The following is a 26,624-nucleotide window of genomic DNA, read 5'->3' on the forward strand; positions in this document are numbered from 1 at the left end:
GGCTGGCCTCGAACTCAGAAATCCACCTGCCTCTGCCTCTGCCTCCCAAGTGCTGGGATTAAAGGCGTACACTACCACCACCCAACATTTTCTTAATTAGTGATTTATAGGGTAGGGTCCAGGCCAAGGAGAGTGCTGCTATCCTTGGGCTGGTGGTCCTGGGTTCTATAAAAAAGCAGGCTGAGCAACTAATGTGAGCATCCCAGTAAGCAGCCCTGCTCCGTGCCTCCACATCAGCTCCTGCCTCCAGGTTTCTGCCCTGCTTAAGTTCCTATCCTTACTCCCTTCAATGATTGACAGTGCTGCAGAAGTATAAGCTGAATAAACCCTTTCCTCTCCAAGTTTCTTTGGTTGTAGTGTTTCATCACAGTAATAGTAACCCTCCTAACTAAGACACAGCACTAGCAGTTCCTACCCTTGGAGCATAGTTAACAGCCGTTGGCATAAATATGGGACAACTTCTAATTTTCAAAGAGAAGACATTTTTTTTTAAAAAACAGTGGTGTTTATATCTTCTGCCCTGTGGATCTCAAAATCTTTGCAAATGTAATTTCAACCTTATATTTCTTGCTGAGTTGTTCAAATGATGAAAGTGGCCCAAAGAGAGACAAAATACTTCCACAGGTTTTCTGACAGGCCATGATGGAGGACGCAAGTGTGAGGTTACATGTTCGTTACTGTTGTCTGTGGCAAGAGCAGGCTTTCCTGCCCTGGGCTGGCAGACGGCTGACAGGTTAGTTTGGTCTTTATTCTGCTCTGTTCTTCATCCTTAGGCTGTGGAGTCTGGCTGACCATGCCTTGATTGCCCGCTGCAATATGGAGGAAGCAGTTCGGAGTGTATCCTTCAGCCCAGATGGATCTCAGTTGGCCTTAGGCATGAAGGACGGCTCTTTCATCGTCCTCCGAGTCAGGTACATTCAATACTGAAAGTGCTACTTTGAGATGTTCCTTTGCTAAAAATTAAAGAGTATCCTGGACATAAAATATGTCAAGTGGATAGGAAATCCCTTACCTGTGATTCTGAAATCCAAACCACTGAAAATCCAAATGTCTTTGGTAAACTATTTGGAGGTAGAACCGAATCCAGGGACCTGATGTGAGTCTATTTATAATCTTTAGTATCTTCATAGAAATAATGTGTTGTTTGATTTGCTGCAAAAAAAATACTGTTTTTCATGGAGGATGCTACCCCAGCCAGTATATTTAGAAACTCCTTAACACATTCTACGTGAACCTTTCTAAAATCTAAGTGACCTCCCAAAGACATCTGATCCCAAGGACTTGAAATGGAAGGTTGTGAGCTCTGTAGTTAAGCCAGAAAAAAAAGAGGAAGAAATAATAAGAATTCTATCAAAAAGGAGATTTGGTAATTAGTTACCTCATCAATCACTCAGCAGAGAGCAGAGGGCCTTGTTTGCTGGGCAGTGGTGTCACAGGCCTTTAATCCCAGTGCTTGGGAGGCAGAGGCAGGCGGATTTCTGAGTCCGAAGCCAGCCTGGTCTACAGAGTGAGTTCCAGGACAACCAGGGCTACACAGAGAAACCCTGTCTTGAAAAACCAAAAAAAAAAAAAAGAAAGAATTTGACAAAAAAAATACAAAATGTTTTACTGGTTTTGCATATTCATTATGATCTTTCATGGAGGAACTGAGAGACTGAATGCCATTTTCACATTTTAAAAGCTAGTAATTTTCTTCCTTTTAGACTTATTCCTAGGCTGGAGGAATGGCTCTGTGGTTAAGAGCACTGTCTGTTCTTCCAAAGGTCCTGAGTTCAGTTCCCAGTAACCACATGATGACTCACAATCATCTGTAATGGTATCTGATTCCTCTTCTGTCCTGAAGGCATACATGCAAATAGAGTACTAATGTATGTATGAATAAATAAAGACTCATTCTTCTTACATAACAAGAAGTATAATAGTTGTTTCTCTTTTTTTCTCTCCTTTAGACAGGATCTCATTATTTAGCCCTGTCTGGCCTGAAACTTAGTATGTAGGTAAGCTGGCTTCCAGCTCTCAGAGACTACTCTGCTTCTGCCTTCCAAGTGCTGGAATTAAAATTAAAGGCATATCAGCTCTCATTTTTTTCCTCTAAAGACTTATTGCACCGAATCTTATAACAGAGGACACTGGACATTAAGAAAGAGGTCCACCTCAGTCTTTGCAACCCAGTGCAGTTAGTTACTGCTCTTCTTGTGTGGACTTGTTCTTTTATCAGCTCTCATTTTTAAAGCATAAACATATCATTTTTATACTATTTTTTATTTTTACTTATTTTTACTCAAATTTAGATATGTTTTGACTTTCTCCATGGCCCATTTTAAGTGGCTTTTAAGTCTAATTTTTAAATCAAGTTTTCAATAATATATAGTTAAACATGAAAGCAAATATTCCTTTTTTATTTAAGTTTTATTGCATTATGATGAGAAAAAATACATAATTTCAATTTGTCTGAATTTGTTAACATGTAAAAACATATTTTGAGTAAATAGAATTACATCACATTCTTCTTTCCATTTTGTACCCCAACTCCTCCCAGAGACCTTTCCTTCAATACCTGCCATACCTTTTGTTTTCTATTTTATCATATTCTTTAAAATTTATAAAATATTGTAACAATAAAAATGAGTATTATAAAAATTGTTTGATATAAAACAACAATCAATTGAACAGTCTTATACAGATGCTTGTTATAGCAATACTGAAAATACATACTTTTTCTCAATATAAATTTTAACTCCAAATATATTAACTGTATGATATTTTAAAATAATATATCACTATTAGTTTTTTCTTTTTTATTAGATATTTTCTTTTTTTACATTTCAAATGATATCTCCTCTCCTGGTTACCCCTCTGAAAAAATATCAAAAACAAAAATAAAAACAAAAAGCAAACCCTGTTTCCTCCCCCCTGCCCCCTGCTCACCAACCCACCTTCTCCCACTTCCTGGCCCTGGCATTCCCCTACACTAGGGCATAGAACCTTCACAGGACCAAGGGCCTCTCCTCCCATTGATGACCAACTAAGCCATCCTCTGCTATACATATGCTGCTGGAGCCATTAGTCCTACCACGTATACTCTTTGGCTGATGGTTTAGTCCCTGGGAGCTCTGAGGGTCCTAGTTAGTTTGTTTATATTGTTGTTCATCCCAAGGGGCTGGAAACTCTTTAGTTCCTTGGATCCTTTCTCCAGCTCCTTCATTGGGGACCCTATGCTCAGTCCAATGGATGGTTGTGAGTCTCTACTTCTGTATTAGTCAGGTACTGTCAGAGCCTCTCAGGAGACAGCTATATCAGCCTCCTGTCAGTCAGCACTTGCTGACATCCACAATAGTGTCTAGGTTTGATGACTCAATATGGAAAGAGTTCCCAGGTGGATCTGTCTCTGGATTGTCCTTCTTTCAGTCTCTGCTCCATAGTTTGTCTCTGCAACTCCTTAGATGGGTATTTGTTCCCCCTTCTAAGGAGGAATGAAGTATCCACACTTTGGTCTTCCTTCTTCTTGAGTTTCTTGTAGTTTGTGGATTGTATTTTGGGTATTCTAAGCTTTGGTTTTTTTTAATGACAAAAATACATAAAGTCTTTTTGTTTGTTTGTTTTGTTTTTAGTAGAACTTAAAATCTTGGCTCTTTCCTGTGGTACAAACTTAAAATAAGAACAATTTTTAGACATTGGAGTTCATTGTAATAAGGCTGTACTTCAATGATCCTCACATCACCAAAGGATTTTACCTCCATAGTAGCTAAGCTGAGAGTTGACAGTTCTGCTGCACCAAGGAATGAATTGTAGGCACGATTTTTGGATACAGATTTCCTGCTATTGTAAAAGCTATTTGACTTGAGTGATTTTCTTCATTCTCAGCCCACAGAGAGCAGGTTACATTCATTTAAGAAATGGTATGTATATTAAGATGGTCTATCAATGAAGTCATTCATCAACTGTTTCAATTAAAAATGGTTCTGCTTGGAAGGTGGCACAGACATTAGGTGAGGGTAAGATTCTGTTTCATTGGCTGTGATGATTTTGAAAAGCATTCATCTCAGAATAAGAGTAACTTATAAAGTCCTCTTCTTCAAAATTGAACAATAATTATAAATATCAAGCAAAGCATTCAGTCTCATTCTTTGTTGTTCTCTTACAAGCCACCTCCCAAATTAATTGTCTACATTTCTTTTGCCCATATAAATAATTTTGAAATGTGTAAGCTATTATGAAAACCATCGGATAGTGTAAAAACATCAAATAAATGAGCCTACTAACAGAGAGGCTGAGATAGGAGAAGCGTGATTTCAAGACCATTATGTGTACACAGCAAGACACTGTCACATAAACAAACAAGCAGAAAGTGTATATGGATTGTAGAATATTGGACCTATTTCTCCAATTTCTAAATCAGAGAGAACACTGGATGACTGCCAATAAATTTCTAATTCCTCATATTTGTGAATTTCAATAGGTTAGGATATATTGGTGATATTAATTTTCATGTTAAGAGATATTAAGGAAAAGCGATTGTTTCTTGTTATTTTTGTTGTTAGAGGTAGAATTACGTTTTGTGTGGTTTTGTTGAAAGATTACTTTCTTGCTTCTTCTAGGGTGTAGTTTTGCTCCTTATCTTGATGTTTTCCATCAATTATTCTTTGTAGGGCTGGATTTGTGGAAAGATATTGTTAAATTTGGTTTTGTCATGGAATATCTTGTTTTTCCCATCGATGGTAATTGAGAGTTTTGTTGGGTATAGTAGCCTGGGCTGGCATTTGTGTTCTATTAGGGTCTGTATGACATCTGCCCAGGATCTTCTAGCTTTCATAGTCTCTAGTGAAAAGTCTGGTATAATTCTGAAAGGTCTACCTTTATATTTTTTTCCTTTACTGCTTTTAATATTATTTCTTTGTTTAATGCATTTTGTGTTTTGACTATTATGTGATGGGAGGAATTTCTTTTCTGGTCCAATCAATTTGGAGTTCTGTAGGCTTCTTGTATGTTCATGGGCATCTTTTTCTTTAGGTTAGGGAAGTTTTCTTCTATAATTTTGTTAAAGACATTTACTGGTCCTTTAAGTTGGAAATCTTCACTCTCTTCTATACCTATCGTCCTTAGGTTTGGTCTTCTCATTGTGTACTGGATTTCGTAGATGTTTTGGGTTAGGAGCTTTTTGCATTTTGTATTTTCTTTGACTGTTGTGTCAATGTTTTTTATGGCATCTCTGCACCTGAGATTCTTTCTTCTGTCTCTCGTATTCTGTTAGTGATGCTTGCATCTCTGACTCCTGATCTCTTTCCTATGTTTTTCTATCTCCAGTGTTGTCTCCCTCTGTGATTTCTTTATTGTTTCTAGTTCCATTTTTAGATCCTGGATAGTTTTGTTCAGTTCCTTCACCTGTTTGATTGTGTTTTCCTGTGATTCTTTAAGGGATTTTTGTGTTTCCTCTTGAAGGGCTTCTAGCTGTTTACCTGTGTTCTGTATTTCTTTAAGGGGCTTATTTATGTTCTTCTTAAAGTCTTTATCATCATTATGAGAAGTGATTTTAGATCTGAATCTTGCTTTTTCTGGGGTGTTGGGGTGTTCAGGACTTGCTATGGTACAAGAATTTGGTTCTGATGATGCCAAGTAACCTTGGTTTCTGTCGATTATGTTCGTATGCTTGCCTCCTGACATCTGGTTATCTGTAGTGCTACCTGCCCTGACTATATCTGACTGGAGCCTGTCCTTCCTGTGATCCTAGTTGTATTAGAACTCCTCAGAATCAAGCTGTCTTTGTGATCCTGAAATTCTGGGTTTGTCCGAGCTCCTGGGAGTCAAGCTGCCTCTGGGATCCTGAGATGCTGGTGTGACCAAGCTCCTGGGATCCTGAGATCCTGGGTGTGTTAGAGCACCTGGGAGTAGAGGCTCCTCTGGGTATTGTGGGATGCGCTGCAGAGTTTGTGCCCAAGGTCTGCTCAGGGAACCAGCCCAGAAAGACTGGAAGGAACCCAAGCCACTGGTCTAGAACAGTTCCTTTGTGCCTGGGTCCCGCTGGTCCCAGTTACTCCTGGTGTTGGGACAGATGTTGTGTCTTCCTCACCTCTGATCCTATTCAAATATTCCTTGTGTAAAGATTTATGTATTTACTCCGAGGGTACAAAATATTATTTCATATGTTTGTTTTAATTTTTATAAGCAGGATATGTTATAAACATGTTATAATCATTTTATGAATATAAATATTTTAGTTCCTGTGGGTTTTTTTTCTCTTGTGACACACACCTTTTAAAATAAGACTTGGGTTTTTTATTTCTTGATTTTCTGCTTGTCACTTTGTATTTTATTCTTACAGAGATATGACAGAAGTGGTCCATATCAAGGACAGGAAAGAAGTCATTCATGAGATGAAATTTTCCCCAGATGGCTCTTACCTCGCAGTAGGATCCAACGACGGCCCTGTAGATGTCTACGCTGTTGCCCAGCGCTATAAGAAAATAGGGGAATGCAACAAGTCCCTTAGTTTCATCACGCACATCGACTGGTCTCTGGATAGTAAATACTTGCAAACCAACGATGGTGCTGGGGAGAGACTGTTCTACAAAATGCCATGTGAGTCCTAGGTAGAAATGCTCATGAAAGCAAACCTGGAACCACACAGAGAAGGGCTGAGAATGTCCTGTGACCTCAGGGTAAGGAGTGTTCTCTGAGGCAAGATTCCTAAGCCATAGCTCGCAGAAAATACCTTAGTGACTCAGGTCACGCTAGTCATTTATATTAGGAAAACATGAGGAAGACTTAAAGACAAAGCGTGCAGTGGTCATACATACCTACGTTGTTCTAAGGGGTGAAGTATAGAGAGAGCAGCACAGAAGGCCCTTTTTAATTCTTTAGACTGACTGAAGCATGTCATTGTTACATAGTGAAAGAGGAAGATGCACAGTGCTCTTAAGAACATGCATAGAACTGCTTGCTGTGATTGTAAGAACCAAAACCATAGCAAGGTCCTAAGTGGCCATGTGAGTGAGGAGGGCCTAAAGTATGTAGTCCCAGCCGGCAATGTCAGCTAGTCTAACGTGTATCAGTGCAGAGAGGTCTTAAAAGGGTAATGCTGAGCAAATAAATGCGAAGGGTATGCAAAGTGCTCGTTTTTATAAAGTATTATGATATTAAAACAAGTTCACATGTAGCCACTTACATATAGAGAAAATCGTTTTTAAATGTATGGGAAAGTTTAGCATTCAATTCAGGGTACTGGTTGCCTCTAAGGAAACCAAAAGAAATTAAATTAGGGATGAGTATACAGTGGATTTTAAGTGGATATAATATGTTCTTAAAATTGTGTTATAAAGAGACTGGTGAAGTGACTCATCACATAAAGGCACTTTGCCATGCAATCCTGGTGTACTGAGTTCGATCCACGGAACACACCTACACCCTACCATACAGGTGGAAGGACAGAACTGACTCCATAAAGTTGTCCTCTGACCTACACACACACATACACATACGCACATGCACATGTTCACACACATGCACGCACACACACCACAATAATAGTAACAAGTGATGTTCTGTGATAAAAAACCAGTAATATTCATTGAAACTCAGTGCTACAAACACTTGCTCCTTATAGTAAGTACTCTGTCAGCTTCTGCATAACTGAAATATTTCAGCACTTTTAGAAAAAGATGACCTGAAATAGTTGTTCCGTGGAATTTCATGTGGAGTCCATGGCTGCTTTGTTCCATGCCCAGACTTTTGCTTTCTTTTTTTATTCTTTTTTTAACTGGATATTTTATGTATTTGCACTTCAAATGTTATCCTTATCCCAGTTTCCCCTCTGCAAACCTCCTATCCCATCCCCCCCTTACCTTGCTTCTATGAAGGTGATTCTCCATCCACCCACCCACTCCAGCCTCACCACCCTAACATTTCTCTACACTGGGGCATCAAGCCTTCACAGGACCAAGGGCCTCCCCTCCCATTGATGCCAGATAAGGCCCCTTCAGCTCCTTCAGTCCTTCCCCTAACTCCTCCATTGGGGCCCCTGTACTCAGTCTGATGGTTGGCTGCAAGCATCCCCATCTGTATTGGTCAGGATCTGTCAGGGCCTCTCAGGAGACAGCTGTACCAGGCTCCCATCAGCAATATTGTCTGGGTTTAGTGTCTGCATGTGGCATGGATCCCCAGTAGGGAAGTCTCTGGATGGCCTTTCCTTCAGTCTCCACTCCACTCTTTGTCCCTGTATTTCATTTAGAAAGGAGCAATTCTGGGTTAAAATTTTGGTGATGGGTGGGTGGCCCCATTCATCAACTGGGGGCGGGGCATGCCTAACTTCTGGATATGGTCTCGACAGGTTCTCTCTCCCCTTTGTGGGATAATGTCATCTCTGTGGGGTCCTGGGAGGCTCTTGCTTTCCTGGCATCTGGGACTTTCTGGTTGCTATCCCCAGTTCCCCATCCCCCATTGCTACACACCTCTGTTCTATTTCCTGACCCTCTGTACTTCTCCTCCATCTGCTCCACACCTGATTCTTCCCCTCTTTTTCCCCTTCCTCCCAAGTCCCTCCCACCCTCTACGTCTTTTGATTATATTGTTCCCCCTTCTAAGTAGGACTGGAGCAGCTACTCTTCGGTCTTCCTTCCTTTTGAGCTTCACGTGGTCTGTGAGCTGTATTCTGGGTATTCCACACTCTTTGACTAAAATCCATTTATTAGTGAGTACATACCATGTGTGTTCTTTGTTACCGAGTTACCTCACTCAGGATGATATTTTCTAGATCCATCCATTTGCCTGTGAATTTTGTGAAGTCATTGTTTTTAATAGCTGAGTAGTATTCCATTGTGTAAATATACCTCATTTTCTGTTTACATTCTTCTGTTGAGGAACATCTGGGTTGTTTCCAGCTTCTGACTATTATAAATTTGGCTGCTATGAACATAGTGGAGCATGTGTCCTTATTACATGTTGGAGCATCTTCTGGGTAAACACCCAGAAGTGGTATAGCTGAGTTCTCCCGTACTACTATGTCCAATTTTTTGAGGAAATACCAGACTGATTTCCAGGGTGATGGTACAAGCTTGCAATCCCACCAGCAATGAAGGAGTGTTCCTCTTTCTCCACATCCTCGACAGCATCTTCTATCACCTGAGTTTTTTATCTTAGCCAATCTGAGTGGTGTGAGGTAGAATCTTAGGGTCGTTTTGTCTTGAATTTCCCTGATGACTAAGGATATTGAACATTTCTTTAGGTGCTTCTCAGCCATTCAAGTTTCTTCAGTTGAGAATTCTCTGTTTAGCTCTGTTCCCCATTTTTTAATAGGGTTATTTGATTCTCTGGAATCCAACTTATTGAGTTCTTTGTATATCTTGAATATTACTCCTCTATCAGATGTAGGGCTGGTAAAGTTCTTTTCCCAATTTGTTGGTTGCTGTTTTGTCCTACTGACAGTGTCCTTTGCCTTACAGAAGTTTTGCAGTTTTATGAGGTCCCATTTGTTGATTCTTGATCTTGGAGCATATGCCTTTGGTGTTCTGTTCAGTTAATTTTCCTCTGTGCCCATGTGTTTGAGATTCTTCCCCACTTTCTCCTCTATTAGATTTAGTGTATCTGGTTTTATGTGGAGGTCCTTGGTCGACTTGGACTTGAATTTTGTACAGGGAGGCAAGAATGGATCAATTTGCATTCTTCTATGTGTTTAATGCCAGTTGAGCCAGCACCATTTGTTGAAGAGGCTGTCTTCTTCCCACTGGATGGTTTTAGCTTTGTTGTCAAAGATCAAGTGACCATAGGTGTGTGGGTTCATTTCTGGGTCTTCAACTCTATTCCATTGATCTATCTGCCTTTCACTGTACCAATACCATGCAGGTTTTTTATCACTATTGCACTGTAATAGAACTTGAGATCAGGGATGGTGATTCCCTGAGATGTTCTTTTTTTGTTGAGAATAGTTTTTGCTATCCTGGGTTTTTTCTTTTTGCAAATGAATTTAAGAACTGCTCTTTCTAACTCAATGAAGAATTGAGTTGGAATTTTGATGGGGATTGCATTGATTCTGTAGATTGCTTTTTGAAAGATGGCCATTTTTACTATATTAATACTGCCCATCTATGAGCATGGGAGATCTTTCTATCATCTGAGATCTTCTTTGATTTCTTTCTTCAGAGACTTGAAGTTCTTATCATATACATCTTTCACTTATTTGATTAGAGTCACACCAAGATATTTTATATTGTTTGTGACTATTTTGAAGGGTATTGTTTCCCTAATTTCTTTCTCAGCCAATTTGTCCTTTGAAGATAGGAAGGCTACTGATTTGTTTGAGTTAATTTTATATCCAGCCACTTTTCTGAAGTTGTTTATCTGCTGTAGGAGTTCTCTGGTGGAATTTTTCAGATCACTTAAATATACTATCATATCATCTGCAAATAGTGACATTTTGACTTCTTCCTTCCCAGTTTATATCCCTTGAACTTCTTTTGTTGTCTAATTGCTCTGTCTAGGACTTCAAGTACTATATTGAATATATAGGGGGAGAGTGGGCAACCTTGTCTAGTCTCTGATTTTAGTGGGATTGCTTCAAGTTTCTCTCCATTTAGTTTGATGTTGCTATTGGTTTGCTGTATGTTACTTTTATTATGTTTAGGTATGGTCCTTGTATTCCTTATCTTTCCAAGACTTTTAACATGAAGAGATGTTGAATTTTGTCAAATATCTTTTCAGCATCTGATGAAATGATTCTGTGGGGTTTTTCCTTTGAGGTTGTTTATGTAGTGGATTACATTGATGAATTTCCATATATTGAACAATCCCTGCATCCCTGGGATGAAGCCTACTTAGTCATGGTGAATGATAGTTTTGATGTGTTCTTGGATTTGGTTTGTAAGAATTTTACTGAGTATTTTTGCCGTCAATATTCATAAAGGAAATTGATCTGAAGTTTTCTTTCTTTTTTGGATCTTTGTGTGGCTTTGGTATCAGCGTCTCTATGGCTTCATAGAATGAGTTGGGTAGTGTTCCTTCTGTTTCTATTTTGTGGAATAGTTTGAAGAATATTGGTGTTGGGTCTTCTTTGAAGGTCTGATAGAATTCTGCTCTAAACCCATCTCATCCTGGGATTTTTTTGGTTGGGAGACTTTTAATGACTGCTTCTATTTTTTTTTTTTTTAAGGGTTATGGAACTGTTTACAAGGTTTATCTGGTCCTTATTAACTTTGTACCTGGTATCTCTCTAGAAAATTGTCCATTTCATCCAGATTTTCCAGTTTTGTTGTATATAGGCTTTTGTAGTAGCATCTAATGTTTTTTTTAATTTTCTCAGTTTCTATTGTTATATCTCCCTTTTCATTTCTGATTTTGTTAATTTGAATACTGTCTCTGTGGCCTCTGGTTAGTCTGGCTAAGTGTTTATCTATCATGTTGTTTTGGTTTTTTGGGTTTTTTTTTATTTTTTTATGAATGAGGCAATTTATTAACCCAGTGTATTTTTTTATTATTATTATTTTTTATTAGATATTTTCTTTATTTACATGTAAATTTCTCCCTTCCCAGTTTCCCCTCTAAAAAACAAAGAAACAAACGAAAACAACAAAAACAAGCCCCAGCTGCCTCCCCACTCCCCATGCCTGCCACCCCACCCTCTCCTGCTTATAGGCCCTGGCATTCCCCCACACTGGGGCACAGAACCTTCACAGGGCTGAGGTCCTCTCCTCCCATTGATGATCGAATTTGCAATCCTCCACTATACATACGCTGCCAGAGCAATCAGTCCCACTGTGTGTACTCCTTGGTTGGTGGTTGAGACTCTGGGAGCTCTGAGGGTACTAGTTAGTTCATATTGTTGTTCGTCCTAAGGGGCTGCAAACCCCTCAGCTCCATTGATCCTTTCTCTAACTCCTTCACTGAGGACCCTGTGCTCAGTTCAATAGATGGCTGTGAGCCTCTACATCTGTATTAGTCAGGTACTGTCAGAGCCTCTCAGGAGGTAACTAACTATATTTAGGCTGGCTTGTCTTTCCTTCAGTCTCTTCTCCATTGTTAATCTCTGCCACTCCTTCCATGGGTACTTGGTTCCCCCTTTTAAGAAGGAATGAAATGTCCATCTTTGGTCTTCCTTCTTCTTGAGTTCCTTGTGGTATTTTGTTTTAATGCTTCTTGTTGGCAACTGCCACCTATCCAGTGATCCTGTCCAGATCTCTCTGTCCCTGAGGTGTTAGCTTGCGGCCCCCATCTTGGTCCTTTTCCACCATTTTCAGCCCCTCCAGGGCTTGGAGGACCCGGCTAGCCACACTCTTAGAGCGTCTGCTGAAGTGGCTGAGCCTGACACCATTTCTCTGCAGTCCTCCATAGATCTTGGTCATGGAACCAACCTCTGCACCACCGTGGAGGTACAGGTGCCGTGCTGTGGAAGCAGCTCGTGTGTAGAACCAGTTCTCCTTATATGGGGCAAGCTCTTTATGCTTGGTCAGCTTGACTGTGTCCACCCATTCGGGGACTTTCCGCTTCCCGGACTTTTTGAGGAAGGCTGCCAGAGCTCTGACCAACTCCTGCTGGTTAACATCTTTTACAGTAACTCCAGGCATCTTGCCGCCTCCGTGCTGCCAGCCAGGGGAAAGGGTATCATGTTGATTTTTTTTTTAAACCAGCTTCTGGTTTTGTTGATTCTTTGTATAGTTCTTTTTGTTTCTACTTCATTGATCTCAGCCCTGAGTTTGACTATTTCATACCTTCTACATCTCTTGGGTGTGTTTGCTTCTCTTTCTTCTAGAGCTTTCAGATGAGCTGTTAAGCTGGCAGTGTATGTTCTCTCCAGTTTCTTTTTTGGAGGCACTCAGAGCTATGAATTTTCCTCTTAGCTCTGCTTTCTTTGTGTCCCCCATAAGTTTGGGTATGTTGTGCCCTCATTTTCATCAAATTCTAAAAAGTCTTTAATTTCTTTCTTTATTTCTTCCCTAACCAAGTTATCATTGAGTAGATAGTTGTTCAGCTTCTATATGTATGTGGGCTTTCTGTTGTTTTGTTGTATCAAAGACCAGCCAAAGTCTGTGGTAGTTTGATAGAATACATGGGATTACTTCAATGTTCTTGTATCTGTTGAGGTTTGTTTTGTGTAGTATATGGTTGATTTTTGAGAAAATATCATGAGGTGCTGCGAAGAAGGTTTATTCTTTTGATTCAGGATGAAATGTTCTATAGATATCTGTTAAATCCATTTGGTTCATAACTTTTGTTACTTTCAATGTGTCTCTGTTTAGTTTCTGTTTCCATGATCTGTCCACTGATGAAAGTGGGGTTCCACTATTATTGTATAAGGTGCAATGTATACTTTGAGCTTTAGAGTTTCTTTTATGAATGTGGATGCCCTTGGATGTGGAGCATAGATGTTCAGAATTGAGAGTTTATCTTGGTAGAGTTTTCCTTTGATGAATATGAAGTGTCCCTCCTTATCTTTTTTTGATAACTTTTGGTTGCAAGTCTATTTTGTTGAATATTGGGATGGCTACTTCAGCTTTTTTCTTGGGACCATCAGCTTGGAAAATTGTTTTCCAGCCTTTTTCTCTGAAGTAGTGTCTGTCTTTGTCACTGAAGTGCGTTTCCTGTATGCAGCAAAATGTTGGGTCCTGTTTACATATCCAGTCTGTTAGTCTATGTTTTTTTTATTCGGAAATTGAGTCCATTGATGTTAAGAGATACCAAAGACCAATTACTATTGCTTCCTGTTATTTTTGTTGTTAGAGTTGGAATTACGTTTGTGTAGCTATCTTCTTTGAGTTTGTTGAAAGAAGATTACTTTCTTGCTTTTTCTAGGGTGTAGTTCCTCTCCTTGTGTTGGAATTTTCCATCTATTATCCTTTGTAGGGCTAGATTTGTGGAAAAATATTGTGTAAATTTGGTTTTGTTATGGAACCAGTGTTTTCCTTTGGGAAACAGCTGGAGTTTGGTTTCTCCATCTACAATAATTGAGGGGTTTGCTGGGTATAGTAGTCTGGGCTGGCATTTGTGTTCTTGTAGAGTCTGTATGACATCTACCCAGGATCTTCTAGCTTTCATAGTCTCTGGTGAGAAGTCTGGTTTAATTCTGGTAAGTCTGCCCTTATATGTTACTTGACCTTTTCTCCTTACTGCTTTTAAAAGTGTTTTGTGCATTTGGTGTTTTGACTGTTGTGGGACAACAGCAATTTGTTTTCTGGTCCAATCTTTTTGGAGTTCTATAGGCTTTTTCTGTGTTTATAGGCATCTCTTTCTTTAGGTTAGGGAAATTTTCTTCTATAATTTTGTTAAAGACATTTACTGGCCCTTTAAGTTGGAAATCTTCACTCTCTTCTATACCTATTGTCCTTAGGTTTGGTCTTCTCATTGTGTACTGGATTTCGTAGATGTTTTGGGTTAGGAGCTTTTTGCATTTTGTATTTTCTTTGACTGTTGTGTCAATGTTTTTTATGGCATCTCTGCACCTGAGATTCTTTCTGTCTCTCGTATTCTGTTAGTGATGCTTGCATCTCTGACTCCTGATCTCTTTCCTAGGTTTTTCTATCTCCAGTGTTGTCTCCCTCTGTGATTTCTTTATTGTTTCTAGTTCCATTTTTAGATCCTGGATAGTTTTGTTCAATTCCTTTATCTGTTTGGTTGTGTTTTCCTGTAATTCTTTAAGGGATTTTTGTGTTTCCTGTTTAAGGCTTCTAGCCGTTTACCTGTGTTCTCCTGTATTTCTTTGAGAGAGTTATTTATGTCCTTCTTAAAGCCCTCTATCATCATAATGAGATGTGATTTAAAATCAGAGTCTTGCTTTTCCCATGTATCCAGGGTCTATGTCCTGAGCAGACTGCTAAGCAGTAGCATATGACTACCAAGGGGTCTTCATGGTTAAGTTTTTTCATTCACATTTGAAAGCCCAAAAAAGTATTACCTTATCATTATTTTAATGTTTGCAAACTGGCTATAAATTTATTTTATACTCCCCGTTAAAAGTTAAAACTTTTCATTCCTAAAGGGTTCCTTTCTCATTTTTTTTTCTGTTACACACATTAGATATGTGACCATTAGGCAAATGAGTTTCTGCCAAGGTCCAAAAGGAACAGTCTGTGAAACCACAGAGAATTTGAGACTGTCTCTTCGATCAACTTAGAGCCTTTTGACAAGAGCCGAGGCTTCAGATCTTTAAGGATGTTCCTCAGTGGCTGTCAGTGAGTTAGACCCAGGTCTGATTATCATAATTTTATTATGTGATGAAATGTAGCTTCTTAAAATCACAGTGAGCAGCTGGGCAGTGGTGATGCACGCCTTTAATCCCAGCACTTGGGAGGCAGAGGCAGGTGGATTTCTAAGTTTGAGGCCAGCCTGGTCTACAGAGTGAGTTCCAGGACAACCAGGGATATACAGAGAAACCCTGTCTCAAAACAACAACCAAAAAACAAAAACAAAAACAAAAACGAAAAAATAAAATAAAATCACAGTGAGCATATTTTGCATTTATGTTCACCTTGCAACTTTTATGAGATTCACCTGTCTTATGTAACAAAAATTTAGTGACATTTAGTTTGTAAGACTGAAGTGTTACATATAGCATAATGATGTCCATATTATAATCTTTAATAATTTTAAGTCATTATTTATCTATTCTTCTCGTATATATTACATCTCAACCCACAGTTCCTCACACACACACTCCATGCCTGCCAACTACCTAACCTTTCCCCAATCCACTCTTCCTCCATTTCCCTTTGGGAAACAGCAGACCTCCCAGTAAAATCAACCAAACACAGTGTATCAGGTTGCAGTAAGACCAAGCACCTGCCTTCATGCTAAGACTGGCTCACAAAAGTCGTCCAAAGAGTCACAGATAGTCCCAGCTTGAACTGTTGGGTGTCCCACAAGAACACTGAGCTACACACCTGTAACATGTACAGAGAATCTAGGTTAGACCCATGCATCTCCCTGATTGTCAGTTCATCTCTGTGAGTCCCTGCATTCCTGGTTAATTGATTTTGTGGGGTTTTGTTGTGTCCTTGACCCTTCTGGCTTCTACAATCCTTCTTCCCTCTCTTTAGCAGAATTCCCCAAGCTCTGCCTAATGTTTGGCTGGGTCTCTGCTCCCATCAGCTGCTAGATGAAGCCTCTCTGATCATGGTTGTATTGGCTTCTTTAATGACCTTTTAAAAGGAGAGAATAAAGAAAACATAGATCTTAACCTCCTATAATTATATATTGCCTTGAAATTTTTATTGAAGCATTATTTACTTGGTAGGCTAAGGCAGAAGGAGTCCATGTTGGTGATGTTTTGGCAGTCTACTAAGGCTCTGCCACAAAACAAAATATTAGAAGGAATAAGGTGTGGGTTACTGGCAGAGCCCTGGCCTGGCATGTAGGAGGCGTTGTACTTTGTACTTCACTTTTTCATGTGTGGGGACATCTGGAGCACATTTGTCAGTTGGAATGAAATCATATCCTGCTCAGGGACGGGGCTGATGCTCACTTTATCACTGTTCTGGGCACTTGGCTTATTTCCAGTGCATTTACTGGTCCAGGTGGTGCAGCTTCTATTGCCTCTGCAGCCTGCAGTGGTGAGATCACTTTCTATTCTGAGTCACTTCCTGGGATGAAATCCCTTCAGCAGGAGCTGGTCACAGATAATGCTCCAACTATATACCCTCTCTGAGTCTATGGTCATTTAAATGCATTCTTTTAGGATATACAGTCCAGAAATTTTGAATATAGTCCAGAATTTTGGAGTGCCGTTCTGAAAAGGCACTGTCCCTCAGTTCTTTATTTGAAATATATGCTTATTATAATAGGGTAGCTATGAGGATATATGCTTAGTTGTATTGATTTCTAATTTTAAAATGGCATCTAGTTACATATTTCTACTCATTTGCTTCTGTGGCTTGATGTATTTTGTGCCATCTGTGAACCTCCCTAATCTGCTGGCAGAAATGGGAACTGAGCTATGTGTCTAGGAGCAGCCAACCCACAGCCATTGTTAAGACCATTAACCCACAGCCAGATACACTTAGCTCACCAGAATCCTGTGGATTCAGTGATTAGGACTTAAATAATAAAATCTACTTTAAAATTTATAGAGTCTGAATTTGTGTTTAAAGCAAAAATCACTTGTAGGGGCACTGAGGAGATAGTTCAGTGATTTAGAGAACTTACTGATCTGGTAGAAGACATGAGTTGGATTCCCAGTACTGACAGATGGCTGACATCCTTACCCCAGCTCTGCTAGGTCTAAACCTTTGGCCCCGGTGGGCATTGCATTTACATGCGCATACCCACATACATTATACATATAGTTTAAATCTTTAAAATACAAATAAAAATTTCAAATACCATTTATAACCTGGCAAGGTGACACTTTCTGCTGAGACTCATGATCTGAACTCAGTCCCTAGAACCCACACAGTGGAAGGAGAGAGAACCAAGACCTGCAAGTTGCTCTTTGTTTGTCCTGAGCATGAGCGTAACCCACACCTATAATAACCTATGAAAAATAAAGTTTAAGACAAGCTTGGCCAAGGTTTTAAAAGCCTAGCACCATGTTGGTGACTCAGTGTTGACAATATGGAACCTAATGAGGTCACACAAATACAAATACACTGCAGTAGCACCTGTACCTTGGAAATTAAAATCAAGGAGGCATCAATAGTTTGAGACATTACATTGAGCCATGACCATTTCCTGTTCTCTTCACTTCTAAATTTTGAGCTGATGTTTCCTTTAAGTTCTTTCTAAAAAAGTAACTAACTGGGTGAAGAGATTAGAACTTGCAGCTCCTCTGATTTATGTATCTAATGAAGGTTTTAGACACTAAGAAAAGAAAAATGATTAAAATATATTAGAATATACTCCACATATAAATGTAACATCATATTGACTATTTCAGCAGGGAAGCCTTTAACAAGTAAAGAAGAAATCAAGGGGATCCCCTGGGCCTCCTGGACATGTGTGAGAGGCCCTGAAGTCAGTGGAATTTGGCCCAAATATACTGAGGTTATTGACATCAATTCAGTGGACGCCAATTATAACAGTTCAGTGTTGGTGTCTGGAGATGATTTTGGACTGGTCAAATTGTTCAAATTTCCTTGTCTCAAAAAAGGTAAGTTGTTTGAGTGCACTTTCTCTGGACTTGATGCTGCTTAGCAAGGTGGATTTTCTTACCTCTTCCCCCGACACTTCATTTTCTTGTGTCTGCATTTATTCTTCACCTGTTTTATATAGAACATGTTGTTCAGTCCTCTACTTTTGCTGTCCTATATGGTTTTGCAAATTTCAGTGAGAATTTGTTAAGAGTTACTATCATGAGACTTCCACGCCTATGTTTCACATTTCTAGTCAGGTTATTTATGTTTATGGGAACAAATATTCATGATTTACATTGGGTTTTTATTCCTTTAAAAATATTATAATTTAACTTTTTTCTTTGTTTGTATTTGTTTTTCAAGAGAGGGTTTCTCTGTGGAGCCCTGACTGTCCTGGAACTCGCTCTGTAGACTAGGCTGGCCTCAACTTCAGATAGCTGCCTGCCTCTGTCTCCTGAGTGCTGGGATTAAAGGCATGCGCCACCACCACCTGGCTATAATTTGACTTTTATACATCCACCTACTTGCACTTCTGCATGAAAACAAAAGCAATTCTTCTTAAATATAATCAAATAAACATGGCAGTTCTACAACTATGGACCCCTTGTCCCAGGACTAATCTTTCAAGACTGTACTAGGTGATTTTTTTTTTTTTTTTGAAAGAGAAATTGGATTGAAGCAGCTTTCGGTGTTTTGCACTCCTATGGAAGCATTCCAAGTTTTGAAGAATGTGATTGTTACCACTGAGCAATGATCCTGGGCTCATTTTGCAAATTTAGGGAAAGCCCCTCCACAAACTCTTCTTATTCCTACACTGTGCCCAGAAAGCTAGAGCTTGGCAGAGTGGTCAACAGGGATTTGTTGCTGCCTGCAAACTTTTCACTTGCATGGTTTTTTAAGATAAGCAGGGAAGGGGATGAAAGGTACAATCATAAAGTAATTCTCAGCTAACCACCGTGACTTGCACTAGACAGAATGGACATCAGCTCAAAGTTCTTGAAGCACAAAAAGACTTCAATGTGCCAAATTCAAGACCTCCCCACGCTTCGTAGGGCATAACTTGTTTACATTAATGTGCATTCGAGAATAAGTTATGTTAGAAAGTATATGGGAATTCAGAATTCAGGAAAATCACAGGTGAGGTTAGAAGCAACTTACTCATCTCCAGTGTCAGGACTCAAGAATAACATGAAGTCAGTGAGAGTTGGTGTCCTCTCTGTATCTCCAGACCTTATGAGTGGACTCGAGTCTTAGAAATAGAGATGTGTGTGAGGGTCTGTTATGAGAGCTGGTGATGATGTGAATAGTACTGTCAAAATTAAATGCCCATGAATAAAACATAACCCTGTGGGGAGACACAAAGCGGGCAATGGAATGAATGAGGGCAGGGAGACTGCAGGGTGAGTGTGAGGGGAGCAGTGGAGCCTTCCTCAGCCACTGTTCAAGTGTTTCAGTAAACAGATCTGACTCATCCACCAGGGAGCTCCCAAGATTAGCAATAAACATTTGCTATTCAGGTGCACATGGAAAGATTTTTAAGCTATGGAAGAGGTCAGGGGAGAAGAGATGACAGAAGGCTGAGACACAAGCCTTCCTTGGACAGATATCCGAAGGGAAATCTCGTACATTCACTGCTTAGCCCCAGGAAAGCGTTGGGAGATGATAGTCTCAGCTTACTGGACAAATATTTGTTCAGTGCTGTGCTAGAGTATGGAAGTGCTTCAGTACATCAGCACAAGTCCCCACGGCTGCGGAGCTTTGTTCCACGGAGCGAGCACAGTGGATACGGAACTACAGACAATACGTCTCAGTACATCAGCACAAGTCCCCACGGCTGCGGAGCTTTGTTCCACAGAGCGAGCACAGTGGATACGGAACTACAGACCATACGTCTCAGTACATCAGCACAGGTCCCTACGGCTGTGGAGCTTTGTTCCACAGAGCGAGCACAGTGGATAAGGAACTACAGACCATACGTCTGATGGTCATACATGCTGTCAAGAAAAACAAAGAGGAGAATGCTGTGCAGAACAGCATAGTGCTGTTTCCAGTAATGCGGCCAAAGAAGGACTCACTGTTGGGTTTCACAGACTAGATATGTGCAGGCTGAGAGAACCAGACATTCAGACATCCCAGGAAAGAGCATCACAAAGAAACAGCAGCAAATACAAGGCTTAGAGACAGAACACTTTGGCAGGCTTGAGGAACTGCCCAGACTGAAGCAGAGTAGGCCAAAGGGAGATGGGAGAAAATGATCTCACAGGGTTTTGTGGAGGAGGAGGAGGAGGCTGAGGTAGAAATGGGCTGGGGTTGGGGGATTAATGAGTATCTTACTGGGTGGTTCTCTGTCATGACTTACAGTCATCTGGAGGCTAGGACCAAGACCAGAAGTTCTGTTTTACTTCATGAATGTGACTTTCCACTGGAGGCCCCAGTTTCTTCTCTAAAATCTCTCCACAGGCTATTTGTGTGTCCTTAGGACATGGCATGGGCCAAGAGAGACACCAAGGAGGAATCTATAATGACTTCTGCTTCTTCTTTGACATCACAAATTTTTACTTTTACTACTTTGGTTTGAATTCGAATTTTGTCTTTGTTTTTGTTTTTCAAAACAGAGTTTCTCTGTGTAGCCTGGCTGTCCTGGAGACACTCGCACTGTAGACCATGCTGGCCTCAAACTCAGAGATCCACCTTCTTCTGCCTTCCAAATGCTGGGATTAATGTGTGAAACCACTGCCTGATAAATTCTCCTAATTTTATTTTATTTATTTATTTTGACATCTTCATAACCCACTGAAGAGACAGGTTAAGTGATCGCTGTGAGGGAAAAGGCTAGCTCCACATTTCAAGATCTATAGAGATGTAAGAGAAATATTTTGTTTATAGGAACTGCCTGCTTTAAGAATGGGTAAGGTACCAACCAAGGACTATACATGGTGGGACTGATTGTTCTGGCAGCATGTGTATAGAAGAGAATTGCAAAGTCAAGCATCAATGGGAGGAGAGACCCTTAGCCCTGTGAAGGTTCTGTGCCCCAGTGTAGGGGAATGCCAGGGCCAATAAGTGGGAGAGGGTGGGGTGGCAAGCAGGGGAAGGGGGGAGGCAACAGGGGTTTGTTCTTGTTGTTTTTGTTTATTTGTTTGCTTGTTTGTTTGTTTTTTGGAGGGGAAACTGGGAAAGGAGAAATCATATGACATGTAAATAAATATCTAATAAAACAAACAAACAAACAAAAAAGAATGGGTAAGGTGTAAATTCTTGCATTTGTTTTTTTAGAAACATTGAAGCTATGAGCATTAGTTAAAATAGGTTTAGTAAGCATTTGGATGTATAGCTTATATTTGAAAGACATATCTCCAAACTAATGCATAATGGAATAATTGAGGTCTTTTAGGGGCATGTGATTCCCTATTGTAATGTGTAAGACTAGAAATACGTTCCTGGTGTATTGAAAATTTTTACTTGACGTGGAGAGGAATGTGATTGCTTTTTAAAAGAATGATTAAAGACATAATTAATCTCAAAATACTGTTTCAGGAGCCAAATTTAGAAAGTATGTGGGCCATTCTGCACATGTCACCAATGTCCGTTGGTCCCACGATTTCCAGTGGGTGTTAAGCACAGGAGGAGCTGATCACTCTGTTTTCCAGTGGAGATTTATTCCAGAAGCAGTCAGCAATGGCGTGTTGGAAACCACACCCCAGGGTAAACAACAGTCAGAACTTTTTTTTTTCTTTCCTTTTTAAGATCTATTTATTTATTATATGTAAGTACACTGTAGCTGTTTTCAGACAGCCAGAAGAGGGCATCAGATCTCATTACAGATGATTGTGAGCCACCATGTGGTTGCTGGGATTTGAACACGGGACCTTTGGAAGAGTAGTCAGTGCTCTTAATCTCAATAATTAATCTCAAAATACTGTTTCAGGAGCCAAAGCGCTCACTGAGACATCTCTCCAGCCCCAGTCAGAACTTTTCAATGTTTTCATTTTTCAGAAATCATTTCAAAGAATACCCCTAGTATCTGTTCTGGAGCTAAAGAGATGAGGCGGGTTTTTAAAATCCATTTACATAGTGTAAAGAAAATCTTCTGAGGGTTCAATAGGTAGTAGCACTTGTTGCTCTTGCAGAAGACCAGGTTTCAGTTCCCAACACCCACATGGTGGCTCACGACCATATCCCCTCTCCAGCTCCAGAGAATCTACACCCTCTTCTGACTTCTGAGGGCACCAGGCATACATGCGGTATATAAATATACATGCAGGCAAAACACTCATACACATAAAATAAATGTAAAGAAAAGGAAAAAAATGGAGATTAGCATTGAAGAGTTTGGCTTAAACAAAGATCAGGTTATCTATCGACTGAAGGCTCACACTGGAAACACAAAGCTTACCACATGAAACCAGGCGAACCACCTCCATGGTGTATAGTCTTTTTATTTACATCCATTTGAGGTATCCATGGGGATAAGCAGAAGAAAATTTACAGTGATGTGAGTCAATGTGCTCACCCATATGATTCTGTAGGGACCATGACAGCCTTTAGTGCTTGGTGGGGATGTTTAAAAATAAAGATTATCGTGATGGTAGCAAGTGCTTGGAGTTTTCTTTAGACCTACCTTTCTCTTTGGTGTACCCTATACTTTCTGATTTTACAAAGTAAGATGTAAAATCTAGAAATTCTATTATCTAATTTAAAAACAAAAACAAAAAAGGAAAGGAAGGGAAGGGGAGCAAGGTATGATGACACACGCCTGCAATGTCAGCACTTGAGAACTTGGGCTAGCCTTGGGAGTTCAAAGTCCTTCCTGGGGCTAGCCTTGGGAGTTCAAGGTCATCCCTAGGGCTAGCCTCTGGAAGTCAACATTTTCCTGGCTACATGTCAGGTTCCAGGCCTGAATTAAATGAAAATGATGACAGAGGCTTTTTACCTTGCTTCGCTAGGGTTTAAGAAGCTACCTGAAGCCTTTGTGATCTTTAACATCTCAGCATTTTCCATTCTAAAGCGTTCTTCTGTCTCTGCAACAGGTGGTGCTGACTCCTGTAGTGAAGAATCTGACTCAGACTTCTCTGATGTTCCAGAACTGGACTCTGATATCGAGCAAGAAACTCAGATCAATTACGATCGCCAGGTCGGTAAGGGAGAATAAAAGCCAGGACCCTATTAGATTTTAACACTGCCCTGAAAACAGAGAGCAGAAGAACAGAACAAAAATGCAGCAAAAATAAGAAAAATGTTCATATCTTGCCTTTAGATGAGAGTTAACAATAACATTTATCATACCATTAAATATTTGAGTGAAGGGCTGAAGACATGGCTCGGTGGGTAAGAGCACTGGCTACTCTTCCACAGGACCTGGGTTCAACTCCCTGCACCCACATAGTGACTCACAACCATCTCTAATTCCAGTTCCAGGTGATCCAGTATCTTCTCCTGCCTCCACAAGTGCCAGTCATACATGGAGTGCACAGATATGCTTGCAAGCAAAACACTTACATATTAAATTAATTTACCTAGGCGGTGGTGGCACAATCCAGAGGCAGACAGATTTCTGTGGATTTGAAACTTGCCTGGTCTGTTTATAGTGAGTTCCAGAACAGCCAGGGCTGTCTGGAAGGAAGGAAGGAAGGAAGGAAGGAAGGAAGGAAGGAAGGAAGGAAGGAAAGAAGGAAGGAAGGAAGGAAAAAGAAAAAGCACAAACAAAAAATTAATTTTTTAATTAAATGGAAGGTAGTTGCAAAGTTTTCAAGAGAAATCCTGAACATTTGAGCCTTTTGATTCATATGAAGCTGTATTGTATACATACTTACATAATTCTTGTTTTGCAAAGAAAAATCATGAAATGTATATTTTTAGGGTGGGTACCCTCCAAGAATGGTAGTCTGCCTGAGCGCTGTTATTTTCATTTCTTGCTCAACTTAGACAGCCATTATCTGTTTATTTAAAGTAAACCCAATTACAATGTCTCCGGTAAAAACCTACTTCTATTATAAAAATTGGTTAGTTGGATCCAGTTTCCCTTCCACAAAAATTAATATCATTTTAACAGAAAGCAGAGACTGTTAAAGTAATGCTTTGAGGGAATTTTGACATGGTACCATACCACAACAGTAACTGCTGGGGTCTGATGCTTCTCCCCTTTGTATAGGTATAGTCTTTCTATCCTATAAAAAGTAGAAGTATTTGTATAAGTAACATGCGTTTATAGGTCTATAGGTGAAACAAATTCTACACATGAATAAGTAACAGGCCCCAGAGACATAACTGTCAGTGTTGCTCAGGGAGATGTACCAGATAGGCCTATGACTGCTACCACACAGCAACTGTCCTTATGTGGCTGATCCAAATCCAGACAGGTTCGTTAAGTGGCATGCCCAATTCCATGTGGCTGCTGTTTTAAGATAATGCTGATCTGGACTTCTCTCTACGCACTTCTAATATGACTCCATATAAGCACCAAATTTACTGCTTTTTTTTACTATAGTCATTTTTTTCTAATTCCATGTTGGAAAAGTCTAAAGACAGTGCAGCTGACAGTTCAGATCAACCCATAATTAAATCAGTTTGACTGTGAACCAATGAATGTGTTATGCAGTATAAAGCAAAAAAAAAAAAAAGATTTGGAAGGAAACTGTAACAGTGAGAATATTCCACAAACACTGAGCAATATGCCCAGGAGAAATGAAACTTAGATAGCAGATAGCGGAAGCTCTGGGAGAGATGCCACTTTGTTTTGTTGGAGGGTTTTGTTTTTTTTTTTTAACGTTGCTAGGAAACAGTGGCACAGCATGGCTGGTGAGATCATGCCTTGGGCTTGCTTATGGTCTGTGACTTATTTTTCGGTGTTTCCACATATTGATTTACAATATTTCCAAGTTATTCCTGAGGAGAGACTTATATTCTGCTCTACTGATGGGAAATTGAGGGCCCATGATGCTATAACACCTGATCTTCTAAGCAATAGAAATGTCCTAGAATTCAATGCTCTGACATAAATAGTTGATGTATTCTGATGAATATCTCTACACTGAGAAGAATAGTTCACTACATCTAAGACAGATGAAATAACCTTCTGACTTCCTTTTTGATGACATAGGCCATGTCCTAAAAGGAAACCTTATTATAGCTATATTTCTTCATTTTTCAGTAATATAGTTGATCAAATTATTGTGGAAATTTTTCTGACACCAGTGCAAGTGGAAGAGAAATGTCACTAGTGTTATGATTATCAAAAGATAAAGAAAGATGAGAATATGTTCTATGGGGGTGTGGCGAGGTATGGGGGGAAGGGGTGTCTCAGCGGGCCCATGTTGAGGCATCCCTTCTCCCTAAGGGACCAGCCACGGTATAGCATAGAATAGAATTTATTCAGGGCATGGGGAGGGGAGTTAAGAAGGTAGTAGAGGCAGAGAAAGGCAGAGAGAGAGAGAGAGAGAGAGAGAGAGAGAGAGAGAGAGAGAGAGAGAGAGAGAGAGAGAGAAAGAGAGAGAGAGAGAAAGTAGAGAAGTAGAGGCTGGCTATGAGCTCGTGGAGAGGGGAGGGAGTGGGAGAGAGGAGGAGCAAAGGAGCCAGAGACAAGGGAGAGAAGCAGGAGTAAGAGGGAGAGGAGAGGGCAAGCAGCCCCTTTTATAGTTGGTCAGGCCTACCTGGCTGTTGCCAGGTAACTGAGGAGGAGCATACCTGGCTATGGGGGTGGAGTCCAGACAGAATCCTAACAACTAGTGGACTGAAACCAGGACAGCTTTAATGCTGGATCCAGTTTATACTCTCATTTATATCCTAAAACCACACGCTAGGGCAGACAGACAATCAAGATTTAGCAGAAGCAAACTCAGCAGTCAGCATTTTAAGGGCAATGGCCTATGGTCTCAGCTTTTCCTTCAGGTCTTTCTGTTCCAGGTAGCAAGTAAAGTCACACTTGACAAATATGCAGTATAGGCAGTGCTTAAGTAATCAATAAATAGTATCTAAAACTGGTCTTTTCTATATTATTCTATTTCAAGATGAAAAGATTCTTTCCTGAAGATGAGGAATTACTGACAAATTGGTTTTTTTACATGTGTTAAAGTATTTTTTTGAGAATCAAACATGAGAAAGGTAAATAACAGATTTAATTTTTTCATGTACATATAAACTGTAGAAAATACTCTTTTAACAGCAGTCTTTGAGCCTTGTTTGAACCCGTAGAGTATTTCAGACTCAGATCTGCAAAATTCATGAAACCAGGAAAGACAGGAAACTACAAAGATAAAAATCTAGAGAGAAAATGACTGAGAAAGTTCCTGTTTACAAACATCTGAATCATCAAAGATGTCTTGCCTTATGGAATTAAATATATTTAATTAATAATTCATTTTCTTATTTACTAAAACATCAACTTCATTTGTTTTATGGCTATAATTACTTAAGGAAGCAGTCTCAATCAAGGGAGAGAGGAAATTATTTTATATCCCAGGTATTTGAAAGATTTCATGTTAGTTTTGCTCTATTGGGGAAAGCAATATTGGCCCTAGCTACATAAAACCCATACTGTCTCAAAGCAATGCCAAGACACTGTTTAGAAGCCTGGGGGGGGGG

General features: G+C 39.9%; 1 protein-coding gene, 1 non-coding gene and 1 pseudogene across 6 annotated transcripts in view; 1 reads left to right on the forward strand and 2 right to left on the reverse strand.

The window, feature by feature from the left end:
• The window catches only part of Eml6 (EMAP like 6), a 289,180-nt gene that overhangs the window by 179,659 nt on the left and 82,897 nt on the right, over positions 1-26,624 (forward strand). For all 5 annotated transcript variants that reach the window (XM_031337169.1, XM_031337170.1, XM_031337171.1 and 2 more), the window contains 5 exons: positions 774-911; positions 6,320-6,576; positions 17,849-18,061; positions 21,582-21,749; positions 23,075-23,178. In XM_031337169.1, coding sequence (XP_031193029.1) covers positions 774-911; positions 6,320-6,576; positions 17,849-18,061; positions 21,582-21,749; positions 23,075-23,178 — 880 coding nt within the window. The remainder of the gene's footprint in view (positions 1-773; positions 912-6,319; positions 6,577-17,848; positions 18,062-21,581; positions 21,750-23,074; positions 23,179-26,624) is intronic.
• Positions 2,098-2,235, reverse strand: LOC116071880. The gene has a single exon (XR_004111224.1). It is a non-coding gene; the product is annotated as a small nucleolar RNA SNORA81 (small nucleolar RNA).
• On the reverse strand, positions 12,138-12,551 carry LOC116068062 (annotated as a pseudogene).

This window comes from Mastomys coucha, unplaced genomic scaffold (genome assembly GCF_008632895.1).
Source record: "Mastomys coucha isolate ucsf_1 unplaced genomic scaffold, UCSF_Mcou_1 pScaffold22, whole genome shotgun sequence".
NCBI classification, from domain to species: Eukaryota; Metazoa; Chordata; class Mammalia; order Rodentia; family Muridae; genus Mastomys; species Mastomys coucha.